Source organism: Aquarana catesbeiana, linkage group LG12 (assembly GCF_042186555.1).
Source record: "Aquarana catesbeiana isolate 2022-GZ linkage group LG12, ASM4218655v1, whole genome shotgun sequence".
NCBI lineage: Eukaryota > Metazoa > Chordata > Amphibia > Anura > Ranidae > Aquarana > Aquarana catesbeiana.
The window spans coordinates 196,406,639-196,423,450 of NC_133335.1; the positions used below are offsets into that span (position 1 = coordinate 196,406,639).

Below are 16,812 nucleotides of genomic sequence, written 5' to 3' on the forward strand. Positions count from 1 at the left end.
GGATAACAACTTACACAGCACATAGAGTACCAAGAAGTTCTGAAAAAAATACTTCAGTTTTAGGACATCAATTTAGATTGAAAGATAAAAGCAACAACAGCTGTTCTTTATTAGATGTCGTGTTCCTTACAATCCAGAAGTTGGTGTTCAAAACACGACTCAAAGTTCATCTACTGAAGTATAAAAGATAGCTGGACACAGCCTGAGATTTAATCATTGTCTTCAGTGAGATGCCCATCTCTTTAGGGCAGGATTGCTTGTTTTTTGCCCCAGAGACGCTTTGCAAAAAAAAAAAAATTTTGTTTTTATTTATATAAATTTTTAATGGTGCTCCTATTGAAGTCTATGGGGCAAAAAACACATAAATCTGCCAGAAAATACAAAGTTCCTGTACTTTCATCTACAACAGGTACTGAGCACTGTGGTGTGAACATGCACCATTTAAAACAATTGGATTTTTACTGTTGAGCATTTTATAACTTTAAGCTACAAAATGCTTAGCTGTTATGGGGCCTTAGAGCATACTCACAGTAGGTACAGTTACCTAGGACCATATCCAAGTACGATTGTCCTCCCCACCCCACTGGCATGCACATGGTGCCAGGCCTGTGCAGTCTTCCTGTGCTCACATTCTGCTGGGCCCGAGCAATCATCTGTACCCTTTTCACCTGAATGGGCACAAATTAATCTGGTGCAGCATTAGAGTTCCATGCTTGGGCACAGTTAGCGATCAAAGATGCAAACCATGTTCAAGTCCAAATGAACTGTGCCAAGACCATCTCATGTCCAGCAGGTTAGGGGCAGTACACAGAGCAATCCCACCAATCACTGGGAGAGTACGCCATTGAGAGAATTGTAAAAACAGGCACCCTCATGCCACCCACCTGAACCCAAACATTACAGACTGACATGGTTGTACACATGCGGCAGCCAGCATGCTTTGCTTTATGGTCACAGCATTTATAACTGAGGCTGCAGAGTCTAACAAGCGGCACAGTCTGTTAAACTCACCTTTTAGGATTGATGGGGCTTCACCGCAACTGTGAGCCAACACTTGGCTCACAGTTGCGGTGCCAGGGTGTAAAAATTGCAGTACATCAGGCATTACCACCTTCCAATCGCTTTCGGAAGGCTGCAAGTATTACCGCATGTTGAAAGAAGTCTTAAAAAGGTTGTAAACCCTGGTGTTTTCACCTTAATGCATCCTATGCATTAAGGTGGGAAAAAAACAAACACACCACTTTTGGCAGTGACCGCCCCAGATGCGCTGTCCCCCTCTCCACGGGGTCCCGGCTCTTGAGCGGATAGATTGATAGCAGCCCAGCCATTGGCTCCCGCTGCTGTCAATCAAATCCAATGATGCAGGCACCGGGGCCCGAGTCCAGCATTCGTGCCTATGGACGCCGAATGCTGGGCTCGGGAGCGTGCCTGCAAGGTAATGTCCCGGGTTAGGCTTCTCCTTGGGGGTTATCCGATACGGGGGAGGAGCCGTGAGAGCCACCGGGGACCCCAGAACAGGTGGATCGGGGCCATTCTGTGCAAAACGAGCTGCACGGTGGAAGTATGACATGTTTGTTATTTTAAATTAAAAAAACGAGCCTTTACAATCACTTTAAGCCTGGTACACGCGGTAAAAACTGAGCAGTGTGCAAGAACGTTTTTGTACTAACTATTCAATGTTAGTACAGCGATCTCCCCACTGTGCTATTGTGTTCTGAAACCGTGACCAACCAGAGCACAATGGTCAGCACTTGCAGCCATTGGCTGAGCGCGACTGCTGGTTTTTCAGCATGCTCATTTGACAGAAGCCAGTCTTAAAAGTGGAAGTCCATGCAAAAACTAAAATCCGCACATCTATAGCCACCAACATTCTAACACTAACCTCTCTAGCCCTGTAAAGAAAAAAAAAAAAAAAACACGAGTATACATACCTTTTCTGCAGGTGATCCGGCCCGATCTCCAGCAGCGGAAGCTCTGATCCCATGCTGAGCTGTCAGCCCCAAAGTAACTATGGGTGACGTCACTTCCTATTCATTTCACAGCTGTTGTCGGACGTGTACTGAGCAGAGCTTCCTCCGCTGGAGATCGGGTGGGATTGCCTGCAGAAAAAGGTATGTATACTTGTCTTTTCAGGGCTAGAGAGGTTTGTGTTAGAATATTGGTGGCTATAGATGCAGGGATTTTGTTTTTTGCATGGACTTCCACTTTAAGATTGGCTTCTGTCAAACAAACGCCTGTATATACGGGGTGAATGTCGGCCGGTATCTACTGTACTGGCCGATTTGGGATGATATACAGTCTGTACGGGGCTCAAGACCATACCTGAGCTTCAGTATCTTTGGTGGATTTCTGTGCAGTTGGAAGCTTACGTATTTCTTTTTTTTAGTCAATAGAAAGCTAGTTACTAGGAAGAGGAGGTGGTGCAAAATGACACTTTAAGCACTTTCAGGCGCTCCAACTAAAGTCTACTGGGGACTTAATACTTTTAATAATTTTTAATACTAAATATTTCCAAAGTGTGTTGTCATGAAATAAATGTATTTATCATGAACCAATTAAACATGTGAGTGCATATAGTTCATTTTGTCAATTTCTAGTTGTGTGCTTCATTTAAAGTCCCAAAAGAACCATCTTTTACCAGGAAGAGGAGGTGGTTGTCAGGTGCAAAATTACACTTTATGCACTTTCAGGCGCTCTGAATAAAGTCTATCACGATCAGCCCCCGGAGAATCTCCTACAGCACACCACTCATTGTCAAAGTGCTCTTTGAATTACGCTTTAAATCACTGGAGGTGTGAATGGGGGCTAAAGGGACACCTATGTGAGTGATAATGAGCATGTGTCGCCAATCAAAACGCACGCCTCTGACAGTTTCAAAAGCTGGAAAAAAAAAAAAAAAAAAAACCACACACACACACACACACACACACCACTATAGGATTGTTCCTTTTCTGCTATAGGAAGGCAGCAGTTTTTTTTTCTAATGCACATTCAACCGGCCCCCAAAACTTGCATTAGGCCACGAGTGCTCAACCTGCGGCCCTGCAGCTGTTGCAGAACTACAAGTCCCATCATACCTCTGCCTTTGGAAGTCATGCTTCTAACTAAGTCTTGCAATGCCTCATGAAACTTGTAGTTCTGCAACAGCTGGAGGCCCACAGGTTGAGCCCCTATGCATTAGGCCAAAGGCAATGCAAGTGTTGTAAAACAAGTTATGAGGAAGGTGGCTTTTCTGTACAAGGTGTAAGGCAATTACTCAGGAAACAGGTTATTAAATTTCTTCAGCAGATCAAGGATGTCAAAAACAAACAAACCAAAAAAAAAAAAAGGGTGCATGCAACTATCTGTCTGCATTGCCCACAGAATCCAGATGCCTCTTACCTATCCTAAAAGTGTTTCTAAAAGCTGAAGGTTTTTTTTTACCCTCATGCATTCTATGAAAAAACAAAAAAACAAAAACCAAAAACAAAAACAAAAACAAAAACAAAAAAAAAAAAAAAAAAAAACTTCAGCATGCAGCTCTCCTCCCAGCCCCCATGATCCTTACCAGAGACCAATCGTGATCTAGCGATGTGCATGAGACCTGCGGCTCTCCTGGCTTTGTCTCTTTCCTAGACAGATCGATGGCAGCAGGAGCCATTGGCTCCCACTCCTGTCAATTAACTTCAGTGGCGAGAAAGCGAGGGGCGGGGCCGAATCCCTGTGTGTCAATGGACACAACAGCAGGTCTCAGGAGCAAGCTTGCAAGAGTGCCCCCATGGGACTCTTGCCTCCTCATTGGCTGAGATACAGCAGCCAATGGGCTGCAGGGATACCAAAGCTAATACTGGTGACTAGTTCTTTGCCTGCCTTTTTACAGTTCACACTGAGATTTGCTCAACCCATTGAATACAGATGACCTATTCATAGTGCCTTATGCGTTTCATGGGTGAACCCTCTCCACAACTTTTAAGAGAGGGGTTTGCTTTTGAAACGTGAGTAATTATGCATGTTTGAGGCAAAGATTAGGGGTTTCAAGAGAGTTATTTTTTTTTAATTCAATATATTTTAACGGTTTATATTTTAGTTTTTAAAAATAACACACAATTCACATCCATGCAGTTTCCAGCGCCTGCATTTGATTGGGCTGCTGTACTTTCTGAAAATGCAAGGAAAAGGTCCATGCACCTTCGCCAAAAACACGCCCTTTAGGGAAACCACATGCGGTTCCCATTATGGGAAAAAGGTGCTGCTTTTTCTAGTATGTGGGGGTGCCATTAGGATTAATGGTGCCCCCCGCATCTAAGCGACAGCTCTACTGGTGCAGGAAGGTGTGCGATTATACGTCTTACTGCACCCGCTCATATGTGAGCATACAGGAAGGAACTAGCTTTCATACAGTATATCAGTCACCTTTCGTATCTGTTCCAGCACATAGAAATGAATGAAATCTTACTTTGATGTTTCAATAAAGAAAGTGAACTGCAACAAGGCAGAAAGCAGCACCCCTCACTGCCAGTATGCTAAAATTGAACACAAGGCCGTGTCTACGCAGTGGGCAAGGCAGCCCAGCACACTGTAAAGCATTTTGCTGAACGGGCCTCTACCACACAGCAACTGTAAACAGGCCATGACCTGGCTTGGGACAAGTATGCAAACTGTCCCTGGCACTGCTTTGCTCCATGTTTTTTTTCTGTTAAAAGGAAAGTCCAACATTTTTACTCTGCATGCTTGTCCTGGTTATGGACTTAAAATAAATACCGTATATACTCGAGTATAAGCCGAGTTTTGCAGCATTTTTTTTGTGCTGAAAATGCTCCCCTCGGCTTATACTCGGAGTCAAGCACTTTTCTGCAGCAGAGAATGACAATTTCCGAACCCACTTTGGGGCCCCATATCTCAGGGCCACTTGGTGCTAGGAACCCCAAATTTGGTGTGCAAACCCAGTGGAGCTAGCACTACAATATATCCAGCTGGGGTTGCTAGCACCAAGTGGCCCCGAGATACGGGGCCACAAAGTAGGTTCAGAAAAGGTCATTCTCTGCTGCAGAAAAGTGCTTGACATTTTCCGAACCGACTTTGGGGCCCCGTACCTCGGGGCCATTTGACCCAAAAATCGGTCAACTGTGTCTATCTGCAGCAATGTCATTTCAGGACCCTTTGGGTCCAGAGACCCCACATTCTGGCTGCAGCTAGGGGGCATCCCCCCCCACTTACAGTAGATGCGCATTTCTCACCCTAGGCTTATACCCGAGTCAATAAGTTTTCCCTGTTTTTTTGTGGTAAAATTAGGTGCCTCGGCTTAGATTTGGTTGGCTTATACGGTACATTAAATTTAAAAAAAATATGTAAGTCAGACCATCAGTATGACAGCCAGGCAAATGGCATTATCAATATGACAGGTCTGCAAAGACAACCTCAAGTGTTTTTCAGTAAAGCTTTCCTTTAAACAACTGAAAACTCTATACTAGGTGTTCTTCATGCTGTCTTTATTGAGAGCTTGGTTTTTTTTTTTTTTTTGTTTTTTTTTTTAAAGTTACCGCCTAAAACACCAGGTATCTTTGAATTCCTCCATGTTTTCCAGAAAGATCTCAACCTCTGAAAGTTTGCTTTTCCCTGCTATAAGGTTTTCTAAAAGACAACAAAAAAAAAATAAAATAATTTTATAAAAACCGCACCCCCCCCCCACCAAGAAAAATAAGGGTCCAGTTACACCATTAGCATTGGCTTTTGTTCAAATGCAGTCCCAGCACATAGACAAGGCAATACTATGATGCATCAGCACTGCTCACCAGGGACTCCAACGTGGCTCCTAGCGTGAATAAGTCCTAAAGCAACACACAAATATTGTATTGTACTGTACAGATCAATGAAATGTATACTCACCTAAATCCAAACTGCCCTTGAAGTTCTAGTACTAGAGCAGTGACTACACAATTTATCATATACTGAGTTCTTATGTGCACATTGCAACCTATAATTACTAAAAACGTGAATGAGTCACAGTATTGCTTCACAAAGAGACACCATTGTCTTATTTTTTTCAATGTAAATGAGGGCAGCCTCCATGTTTCTTTTAGGAATGGTTTCCCTTAGCAACTAAAAACCTATATAAAACTACAACCTCCCAGCACTGCAAAATTTTCATGTAAAAAAAAAAAAAAAAAAAAGGTCGCACCTAAATCTAAACTGTATTCCAGTATGAGAGCAGTGACTACACCTTCATATACAAAGTTCATATGGCAACCTAAAACGTAAAAGGAGTTGCCGATACAGGGGGGTATTTACTAAAGGCAAATCCACTTTGCACTACAAGTGCAGTCGCTGTAGATTGGAGGGGGCCAAGCAAGGAAGAAAAAAAAACAAAAAAAAAAAAAAACCCAGCATTTTAGCTTGCACATGATTGGATGATAAAATCAGCAGAGCTTCCCCTCGTTTCAGAACTTCCCCTCTGATCTACAGCGACTGCACTTCCAAGTGCACTTGTAGTGCAAAGTGGATTAGCCTTTGGTAAATAACCCCCACAGTTTTGCTTTATAAATACAAAATACTTTCGGTAAGACCCCGTTCACACTGGGGCGTTTTTCAGGTGCTTTAGCGTAAAAAAAAAAAAAAAAAAAAAAGCGCCTGAAAGAAGCCTCATCTGCAATCCAAAGTGAAAGCCCAAGTGCTTTCACACTGAGGCACTGCGCTGGCAGGGTGTCAAAAAAAGTCCTGCAAGCAGCTTCTTCGCAGCGCTTTAGGAGCGGTGAATACAACGCTCCTAAAGCACCCCTTCCCAATGAAATCAAATGGGAAGTGCCTGCAAAGCGCCTGAAAAGTGCCTTGGCAGCGGCGCTTTTAAACCATTATTCAGCCACTAGCGGGGGTTAAAATCGCCCCGCTAGCGCTCAAAAAACGCTGGTAAATCGCCGCTAGTTTAAGCAGCACTTTACCAGCCTTTTTCTGGCACTGACAGTGTGAAGGGGCTCTAAATGAGGAGGTCAGCAATGGCAACCTTCAGGTTTCTTTCAGGAACAGTTTCCTTCAATATCTAAAAGCTTATAAAACTGCAGTAGAGTATAAAACTACCACCTACTGGCGCTACAAGATTTTCAGGTAAAAATTCAAGGAGAAATACAGTAAATTAAGTTTCAGGCCCGGTTCACACTGATGCGAGTTCATGACGAATGTGATGCGTCAAAAACACTTTAAATTCGCATGTCATCCCTAAAGTCATGGTTTTCAACGACAGTCGTTCACATACCTGCGTTGCGATTCCTCTACGAATGCGATAAAAAAAAAAAAAAAGTCTTGTGCGAGTTTACTGCGTTGCGAATTTAGTCTCCATAGACATCAATGTAAATCGTTCTTGAATCGCATTGATTGTTCACATATGTGCGAATTCCACCACACTACTCCCCACAAAAACCAGGAAGTACACAGGAAGTTAAAACCTTTTTTTTTTTTTTTTTCTTTTTTTTTACACTATGATTCCACTGGCTAGAATATCAGTCGCAGCTATGTCCAACTCCTGAAATTCGTGGTAAAAATCACGATAAATTCGCACCTCACAAATATAAAAAAAAAAAAAAAAAAAAAAAAAAAAAAAAAAAAAAAAAAAAAAAAATCACAGCGCATCAGTGTGAACCGGACCTCACTATGAGAGTGGTGACTACATACATTTTTTAAAAGCTATACTACATTAACTACTACTTCTCAGCATTCCAAACTTTTGAGGTAATAATTCAAGAACAGTAAAGCAACATACTGACGTCGTACTGTACACATCTAGGAATTTTATACTCAATTCCAAAACATCTCTGGAAGTTTCATCATGAGAGCAGTGGCTACATACATTCCTCTAAGAACTTAAAGCTATACTATAGTAAACCATTTCTCAGCACTTGAATTTTTACCTCAAAATTTCAGAACATTAAAAGACATACCCCACTGTGTCGTACTCTACATTTCTATGACTTTTATATCCATTTAAATCTAAACCTTCCTTGACTTTTCAGTACAAGAGCAGTGACTAAACTAATTAATTGAAAGCTTTCAGGTGCATATCGAAGCCTATAATTACTAAACTGACTGATTCACTGACACAGTTTTGCTGCGTAAATACAAAAACGCCTTTAACTTTTTTTTTTTGCTGTAAATGAGAGGTCAGCAATAGCAGCCTCCATGTTTCTTTCAGGAACTTTCCAGCGACCCAAGACCTATAAAAATGATACTGTAACTAAACCTCCTGGTGTTCCAAAATTGTCAGGTAAAAATTCAAGAGCCATAAAGTGACGTACAGATATGTTGTACTGTACACATCTATACATTTTATACGCACTGAAATCCAAATTTCCCTCAGCGTTTCAGTAAGCGTACAGCAACTACACGATCATATACAAAGCTCACGTGTATACAGCAACCGAAAAACCTGAATAAGTTGCTAAAACTGTTTTGCTTTGTAAATACAAAACCATAATTATTTATGTTTTTCAGTAAATAAGGGGTCAGCAATGGAAGCCTCAGTGTTTCTTTCAGGAATGGTTTCCCTAAACAAAACCCCCCCCCCCACAAAACTGTACTACACTATAAAACAAAAAACAAACTACCACTTCCTGTTGCTACAAGATCTTCAGGTTAAAATTAAAAACAATAAAATAAAGACACTGAAAAGTCTTGTACAGATCAAGGAATTTTCCCTAAATCCAAACTTTCCTCAAAGTTTCAGAACAAGGGCAGTGACTACATATATTCCTTTAAGAACTAAGCTGTACAATACCTCAACTACCACCTCCTAGCGTTCTTTCAGGAAAGGGGGAAAAAAAAAAAAAAATAAAAAAAAATCGGAAGCAGCTCACAGCAGGGGTCCAGTGCGTCCCCATTCTCAATTTCAGGGACGAATCAGGCCCGAATTTTTGCCTCAATTCGGACCTGAAACAGAGCCAAAGCCGCACAGGACCCTTGTGCAGTCCGCTCCGCGGCCACCACGGAGATGTGTGAACCGGGTCAATGAGACTCGGCTGATGCTGTCAGCCAATGACAACTGATCACATGATGTAAACAGAAGATTGGTAATTGGCTTTTATCTCCTCATGCTGACCGTGTGAGGGGGAAAAAAAAAAAAAAAAAAAAAATGCAGATCACCGGCTTCTGTCAAAAGGGGCATCGGTCCCAAAGAGGGCAAGACACCACCGCATCGGTGCCCACCAGTGCCACCTATCAATGCCACCCCATCAGCACTCATCAATGAAGGAGAAAAATTACCTGTTTGCAAATTTTTATAACAAAATATAAAACTTTTTTTTTGTCAAAATTAAAAGTTTTTTTTTTTTTTTTTTTGCAAAGAAACAAAAACAAAAAACACACACCCAGCACTGATTAAATACCACCAAAAGAAAGCTCTATTTGTGGGAAAAAAAATAAATGATAAAAATGTCATTGTGTCCAGTATTACATGACCACGCAATCGTCATTCAAAGAGTGACAGCTGAAAATTGGCTTGGGCATGAAGGGGGTTTAAGTGCCCAGTAAGCAAGTGGTTAATATTCAAGAACAGTAAAGCGACATACTGATGTTGTACATATCTATGAATTTTATAACCAGCTACAGTAAGTCCACACCTTTCAGTACAAGAGCTGTGACTATAAATATTCTGTAAAAGGTTAAGTTGACCTTTTAAAAAAAAAAATAAATAAAATTTAAAAAACCCACCACCATTGTTCAGCGTTCCAAATTTTTTAAGTAACAATTCAAGAACAGTAAGGCAACATACTGACTCGTACTGTACATATCTATGTTTTATACCCACCTAAACTTTCCATGAAATTTCAGTACGAGAGCAGCGACTACATAGATGTCCTTTAAGAACTAAAAACTTTCGTAACTCATTTCTAAGCATTCTGAAATTTTGAGGTAAAAGGTTAAACAAAGCAACATACTGATATGTTGTACTGTACACATCTATGAATTTTATACCCACCTACATCCAAACTTACCTTGAAGTTCCAGTACGAGCGCAGTGACTACATGCATTTCTTTACAGCAGAGGTCCACACAAAAATTGAACTTCCACTTTTCGGGAACCCTCCCCCCCTCTGGCACCTTTCAGGGGGGTGCAGATACCTGTATAATACCACCCCCCCCGCTGTCTGCTGGGAGAAACACGGGTCCCAGAGACAGCAGGGACCATTCGGATTGCGCAGCGCAACCCGGGCATGCGCAGTAAGGAGCCAGGATGTGAAGTCGCAAGGCTTCACTTCCTGATTCCCTTACCGAAGATGGCACCGGCAGCATCCAAGGACCGAGGGACGGGCCGGCCTCGGGTGCCGACATCGCGGGCACCCTGGAAGGGAAGTGTCCTTATTTTAAAAGTCAGCAGCTGCAGTATTCGTAGCGGCTGACTTTAAAAAAAAAAAAATAAAAAATTCGGCGGACTTCCACTTTAAGAACTAAAAGCTATACTATAACTTTTCAGCATTCCAAAATTTTGAGGTAAAAATTCAAGTACAGTAAAAATGGTGGATTCACACTGTCCTGGTGCGGTCCCGCTGCGCTTTGGGCAAAGAGCAGCTAACACGCCATTTTCATGCGTGTTAGCCACACTTTCCTATAGACTTCTATGATGCCCTGTGGTTTTGGTGCAGTCTTAGAAAGCGCACCAAAGATGCAGCATAAAGGGAGTTTTGATGTGCTTTCTGAGACCACAGGATCTCATAGAAGTCTACAGGAAAGTGCAGCCAACCCACGCAAAAACGGCAGGTTAGCTGAACTTTATCAAAAGGCCAGCAAGAAGCCATCCTAAAAAGTGATGTGTACAGTGCGACATTAGTACATCGCTTTACCACAAAAATTAGGATTGCCAGTTGGTAGTAGTTTTTCATTGTTGAAGATGCTGTACCTGAAAGAAACATGGAGGCTGCCATTGCTGACACCTCATTTAGGCTCGATTCTCACGACTGTGACTTGGGATCCAACTTGTGAGACCCCAAACCGCATGACATGCGCAATTCCAGGTTAGTCAATGACAGCTGTCTTAGTAAGCACAACTGAAGTTGCTCCGACTTTAGAAAAGGATCCTGTACTACTTCTATCAGACTTGTGCCCATGGACTTTATTGGAAGTCGCCTTCAAGTCGGGTCCCCATCTAGATTGATGCGATTTAGATCAGACGATACCAGAAGATTACCCAAGTCATTCCCTCAAAGTCGGACTCAAGTTGCCTGACTTTTATGTGTCACCAATGCGATTCAAGCTTTAGGCTCAGTTCACAATGCCACGACTTGGGAACCGAATTGAGAGACTCCCCCCAAGTCGCATGACATGTGAAATCCCATGTTAGTCAATGAGAGCTGTCTTAATTAGCACTACTGAAGTTGCTCCGACTTTAGAAAACTTTCCTGTACTACTTCAAGGCGACTTCTACCAGCCTTGTGCCCACAGACTTTAATAGAAGTCACCTCCAAGTTGGATCTTCATCTAGATAGACGTGGTTTGGAGCTGACATTACAGGAAGATTACCCAGGTATTCCCAAAAGTGGCATCAAAGTAGTACTCAAGTCGTCAGCAAGTCACTTGGCAAAGTAGCACCATAGTGTGACTTTCAGATCGCAATATTGTGAACTGAGCCTTATGGCAGAAAAAGAAAAAAAAAAAAAAGTTAAATGGTGTTTTGTACTTATAACCACAACGGTGTCAGTCAAAGTTTAGTAGTAGTAGTAGGCCGCTATATCAAATATTGTAGTCACAGCTTTTTTACTGAAACGTTTGGGTTTAGGTGGATATAAAATTCATAGAGATGTACAGTTTTGACATAGTGATATGTCTATTTACTGGTCTTGAATTGTCACCACAAAATTTGGGATTGCCAGGGGGTGGTAGTTTTAAGTTGTATAGTGTACCTGAAAGAAACATGAAGATTACCACTGCTGACCTCATATTTAGGCTTGCTTCACACTGCCACAACTTGGAACCTGACTTGTGAGACCCCAAGTCGCATGACATGCGAAATCCAAGGTTAGTCAACGAGAGTTGTCTTAATTAGAACTAATGAAGTTGCTTAGACTTTAGAAACTGTTCCTGTACTACGTCAAGGCGACTTCTGCCCATAGACTTTAATAGAAGTCGCCTTCGAGTCGGATCCTCATCTAGATTGATGTGATTTGGATCTGACATTACAGGAAGATTACCCAGGGAATCCTGGAAGTGGCTTCTAAAGTTGTAACAAAGTAGTACTCAAGCCTGCAGGAAGTCACCTGGCAAAATGGTGCAACTGCCAGGTCATAGTAGTGTGAACTGAGCCTTATGGCAAAAAAGTTAAAAAGGTGTTTGTTCTGGAAAGTTTTGATTTAGATGGATATAAAAGTCATAGAGAAGAGTAGTGCGACAATGCAGTATGTCTCTTTACTGTTCAAAATTTTCAAGGAAAAAAATTCAAGGCGCTGGTATTTTTTAGTTGTTACAGTTTAGTGGTGCCCAACCGCTGGCCCACGGCACCCTCTGACGTGGCCCACCACCTCTTGCTCTGGGATGGTGGATCAGCAAGCCCAGATCGCAGGTTCCTGACCCGCCATCCCCAAGCATTAGTGTAAAGAGGAAGTAGAGCGGATGCTTCCAGTATAGCGCCAGCTCCTGTCACAGGCACCAAAAGGTCCTCCGTCTGTGACAGGAGAGATACAGGAAGTATCAGCTCTGCTCTCTACTGCAGCGGCTCCTGTAACACTGATGCTCCGGGAAGGTGGGTCCAGAACCAGCCAGCAATACCCACCAGCAGCACCCACCTGGGGGACAGCTGCAGCCAGCAATACCTGTAGGAATCCTGAGGAAGAAGTGAAGATTGAGGTCAGTTGAGGTGCATGTAAACTGCAGTGCGTCAGTGTGAAAGCAGTTTGAGGCCCCTTTCACATGATCGAGTCCGCCTGTCCCACCTGGCGGACCCCTCCATTCACCACTATAGAGCGGCACAACGGACTTGTGTTTGTTTACACCCACCCATCTCCAATCTGATCCACAAAAAAAAACGCATAAGGGAATCTGTCCCCTTCTGTCTGAGCGGATCGGAGGGCCCATAGATTAGAGCGGGCTGTGTCCGTGTCTGCTCTGCATATGCAGAGTGGACACAGACCTGTCATCCGCACCGCTCAACTCATTGTAGCCCACAACCAAGTCGTTAAAGTGGCCCTCGCTCCTCAAAAGTTTGGGCACCCCTGTTAGAGCTGGTTCACACAGGGGCGGCTTCAAAGTCACCTGACTCTGAAGCCCCCCGTACGGCGCAACTTGCAAATCGACTTCTGTATAGAAGTCAACGCAAGCCGATCTGAAGTCACCCCAAAGTAGTACAGGAACCCTTTTCTAAGTCGGAGCGATGCGAGTCGCTCCTATTAGAGCGGTTCCATTGTACAGAATGGAGCAAGACTTGTCAGGTGGCCAAGTTGCCTGACAGGTCGCCCCTGCGTGAACAGAGTCTTCTAAATACTGTACCTGAAAGGAAAATGGAGGCGGCCATTGCTGACCTCTCATTTATGGCAGAAAAAGTTAAAAGGCGTTCTGTACCAAAACTGTCAGTGGTGGTTTAGTAGTAGTAGGCCGCTATATCAAATATTGTAGTCACAAGTTTTGTACTGAAAAGTTTGGATTTAGATGGGTATAAAATGCATAGATATGTACAGTACGACATATCGCTACAGCTACAAAAAATTTTTTAACCACCTAAATCCAAACTTTCCCGTATGAGAGCGGGTGACTACCTGGTAATTACTAAAAACCTGACTGAGTCACTGACACAGTTGTGCTTCGTAAACACCAGACATTATTGGCTTTATTTTTTGTTCTCGCCTTAAATGAGAAAACATTGGTATCCGTCCAGCTTTAGGAGCAGACTTGAGGTAATAAAATAAACTTTATTAAAGTGTTTTGTACACGAAGAATTAGCATTGTGAATAGTGACTGGGATGATGTATAGCGGCTCCCAGAGTCATTAGTTGCCTGAGCACATTTCTAAATATAATGTGTGGTAATGAGAGATGGACACAATATATAAAAAGGTAATAAATGGTGATTTGAGCAGATTTCAGAGTGTGGTGCAGACAGCCCAGGCCTCTAGCAGCAGCCATGTCAGCCCTGCAGCCCAGGCCTGACACACACACACTGCTCACTCACTCACAGACAGACACAGGCAGCAGAGGAAAAAAAGAAAATGGCGCAGAGACTAAGTCCCCACCGCCTGAAAGCCGACTTTCAGGCGGGGAAAACTGTGGTGAAACGGGGTCGGAGGAGCCCGGGGAGGGCGGCACGTTGTAGATCGGTTCGGCCTGAACAGAAATAGGGGGTTTTTAGCCGGGGATCACCCTCCACGGGCCGGATGGAAGGCTCTGGAGGTGAACAAAGGAGCCGGTGAGCGAGCAGACGGGACTTAGTCTCTGGACGCCATGTCTGCCCTTTCTAGAGGAGGAAGGAGAGTGAGAGGAGGAGGAGGGGGGATGGGAAAAAGAGGAAAAAACAGGGGGAGCCCACACCTCAATCCACATTCATTGCACCCCCAAAATGTGCCCCACACTAACCGGGGGACCCCAGGACTTACCGTTTGCCCGAAAATTCGCGTCGATCTACAGGAGAGAGAAAGAGAAATCAGGACATGGGGGTGCTGGTCAGATAAAGAGGGCTCTGCTAAATTCCCCGCACCCCAAAAATCACACTTTACTGATGGAGGTCACCATACCCTCTAAATAAAGGGGGTCCCCAATAATCAGAACCCCAATCTACAGATCAGACCACAAAACATATCAGATCCATCCTATAACATTACATGTAGAAGATCCTAGTTATAAAAAGTATCTGATCATTGTTATAACATGCACCACAACCCCCCCAAATAAAAGGGGGCACCCCAACAACTCATCAGATCACATCTATAGGAGAATATAAAATCTGATCATAAAACATTTAAGATGTATCAGATCCTACCTATAAACATTACATAGAACAAACCCAAGTTATAGAAAGTATCTGATCATTGTCATAACATACACCCCCCAATAAAGGGGGGTACCCCAACACCTCACCTATAATATGAATCAGATCATAAAACATTTAAGATGTATCAGATCCTACCTATAAACATTACATGTATCAGACCCAAGTTATAGAAAGTATCTGATCAGTGTCATAACATGCACCCCCTAATAAAGGGGGGTACCCCAACACCTCATCTATACTAGAATATGAATCAGATCATAAAACATAAGAGGCATCCTCTAACATTACATGTATCAGACCCTAGTTATAAAAAGTCTCTGATCATTGTTATAACATGCAACCCCCCCCCCCAACCTTCCAATAAAGGGGGGCCACCCCAAGGAATCATAAGATCACATCTATAATATAATATGGATCAGATCATAAAATACACAAGATGTATCAGATCCTTCCTAGAACATTGCAGGTTTTAGATCCTATTTATGAAAAGTACCTGATTATATTTTATAGGACAGGGTGCACCATACCACCCCCCAATAAAGGGGACCCCCCCCCCATAAGTCATCAGATCCCATGTATTACAATACAGGATCTTATTAAATGTTTTAAAACCTATTTTAGAAAAGATTTGATCCTATTTCTACAAGAATCATCAGATCTTACCTATTATAAGTGGAGGCCCCTACCTGTAAAGAGGGATCAGACCCTTTAAGATTTATCTTACCTATAATATTATATTAGGTGTATCAGATCCCATTTGAGCTATAATAAAAGATCCTACCCATAATCAATGTATGAGATCCTAGAACATAAAATATAGAAGGCCCTACCCATAATATAAGGGGGGTATCAGATCCTATCTAGAACAAGTGTAGGAGATCCTGTAATATAAAATAGAATAGGATCTTTACCTATAATAGAAGATGGATGAGATCCCACATATAATAAATGGATCAGATCCTATATATAGTATAAATATAATAATCAGATCTGGCTCATGGCCTCCTAAAGTATGGGGGGGAAGTTGATGTCTAGGGCCTGGATGTTTGTGGGGTGAAGGGATGAGATGATGGGGGTGATCAGAGATACATTATAACTTGTCAGTGTGGAGGGGGGTCCTGGGGGGGGTGGACTGGGGGGGTTGCATGCGTTTAGAAGGTTGGGGGGACTGAAGAGGAAGCAGAGAGGACTGTACAGCTGGAACACGAGCTCACTGATACATTGTGGCCGTTTAAAGGGATTTCTCACCCGGATCTGCTGGTTTCCAGGAACCGGGGCAGACCATGTGGCTGGGGGGGGGGGGGTCATCTAGGAAAGGTTGTGGGGTGGGGGGTGATCAGCTTACCTGTGAGTCGTTGTGACTGTTATCCCCACTCATCCTCACCAAGTACAGAAAGGGGGGATCAGGGAATGAATGGAGGGGAGCCGGTAAGGAGCCTAGGCGTCGAGCACAGAGATCTGCTAGAGAAGCAGTGCAGCAGTATGGACGGCTCCCGTATTGTGTGTCTGCGGGGGGAAGGAGCAGGGCACAGCCAGGAGAAGCAACAGCAAAATGAGAGTGGGCAGAGACACACAGCGGATTGTGTAACAGCTAAGTCCCGATTTAGCCCGACTGCGCAGGCGCATCTCATTTAAAAGGCCCGGTGGGCGGAGCGTCGGCTGAGCGAAGGCCGCGCCTCTTCCGTCTTTGCTCTGCAAGGAGAAGTTCACTCCTGGCTGGTGAAAGAGGGGACGGCCCGATGTGCTGAGCCGGCTGTTACTGTAGTGACCGCGTCCCCGGGTCATCCGCATCCGGGCACTGCTCAGTAATACTCCATAGAGGGGGGTCACTCCTCTACACTGGAGGTGTGCACATTCAGGAATACATGAGAAGGCTACCAG

At 43.4% G+C, this 16,812-nt stretch overlaps 1 protein-coding gene across 1 annotated transcript in view; it reads right to left on the reverse strand.

Annotated features, from left to right (window-relative positions):
* The window catches only part of TOP1 (DNA topoisomerase I), a 55,349-nt gene extending 38,789 nt beyond the window's left edge, over positions 1-16,560 (reverse strand). The window contains exons 1-2 of the mRNA XM_073606386.1: positions 16,277-16,560; positions 14,537-14,561 (exon numbers count right to left, since the gene is read on the reverse strand). Of these exons, the coding sequence (XP_073462487.1) occupies positions 14,537-14,561; positions 16,277-16,309 (58 nt within the window). The 5' untranslated portion in view covers positions 16,310-16,560. The remainder of the gene's footprint in view (positions 1-14,536; positions 14,562-16,276) is intronic.
* Between the last annotated feature and the right edge of the window lie 252 nt (positions 16,561-16,812).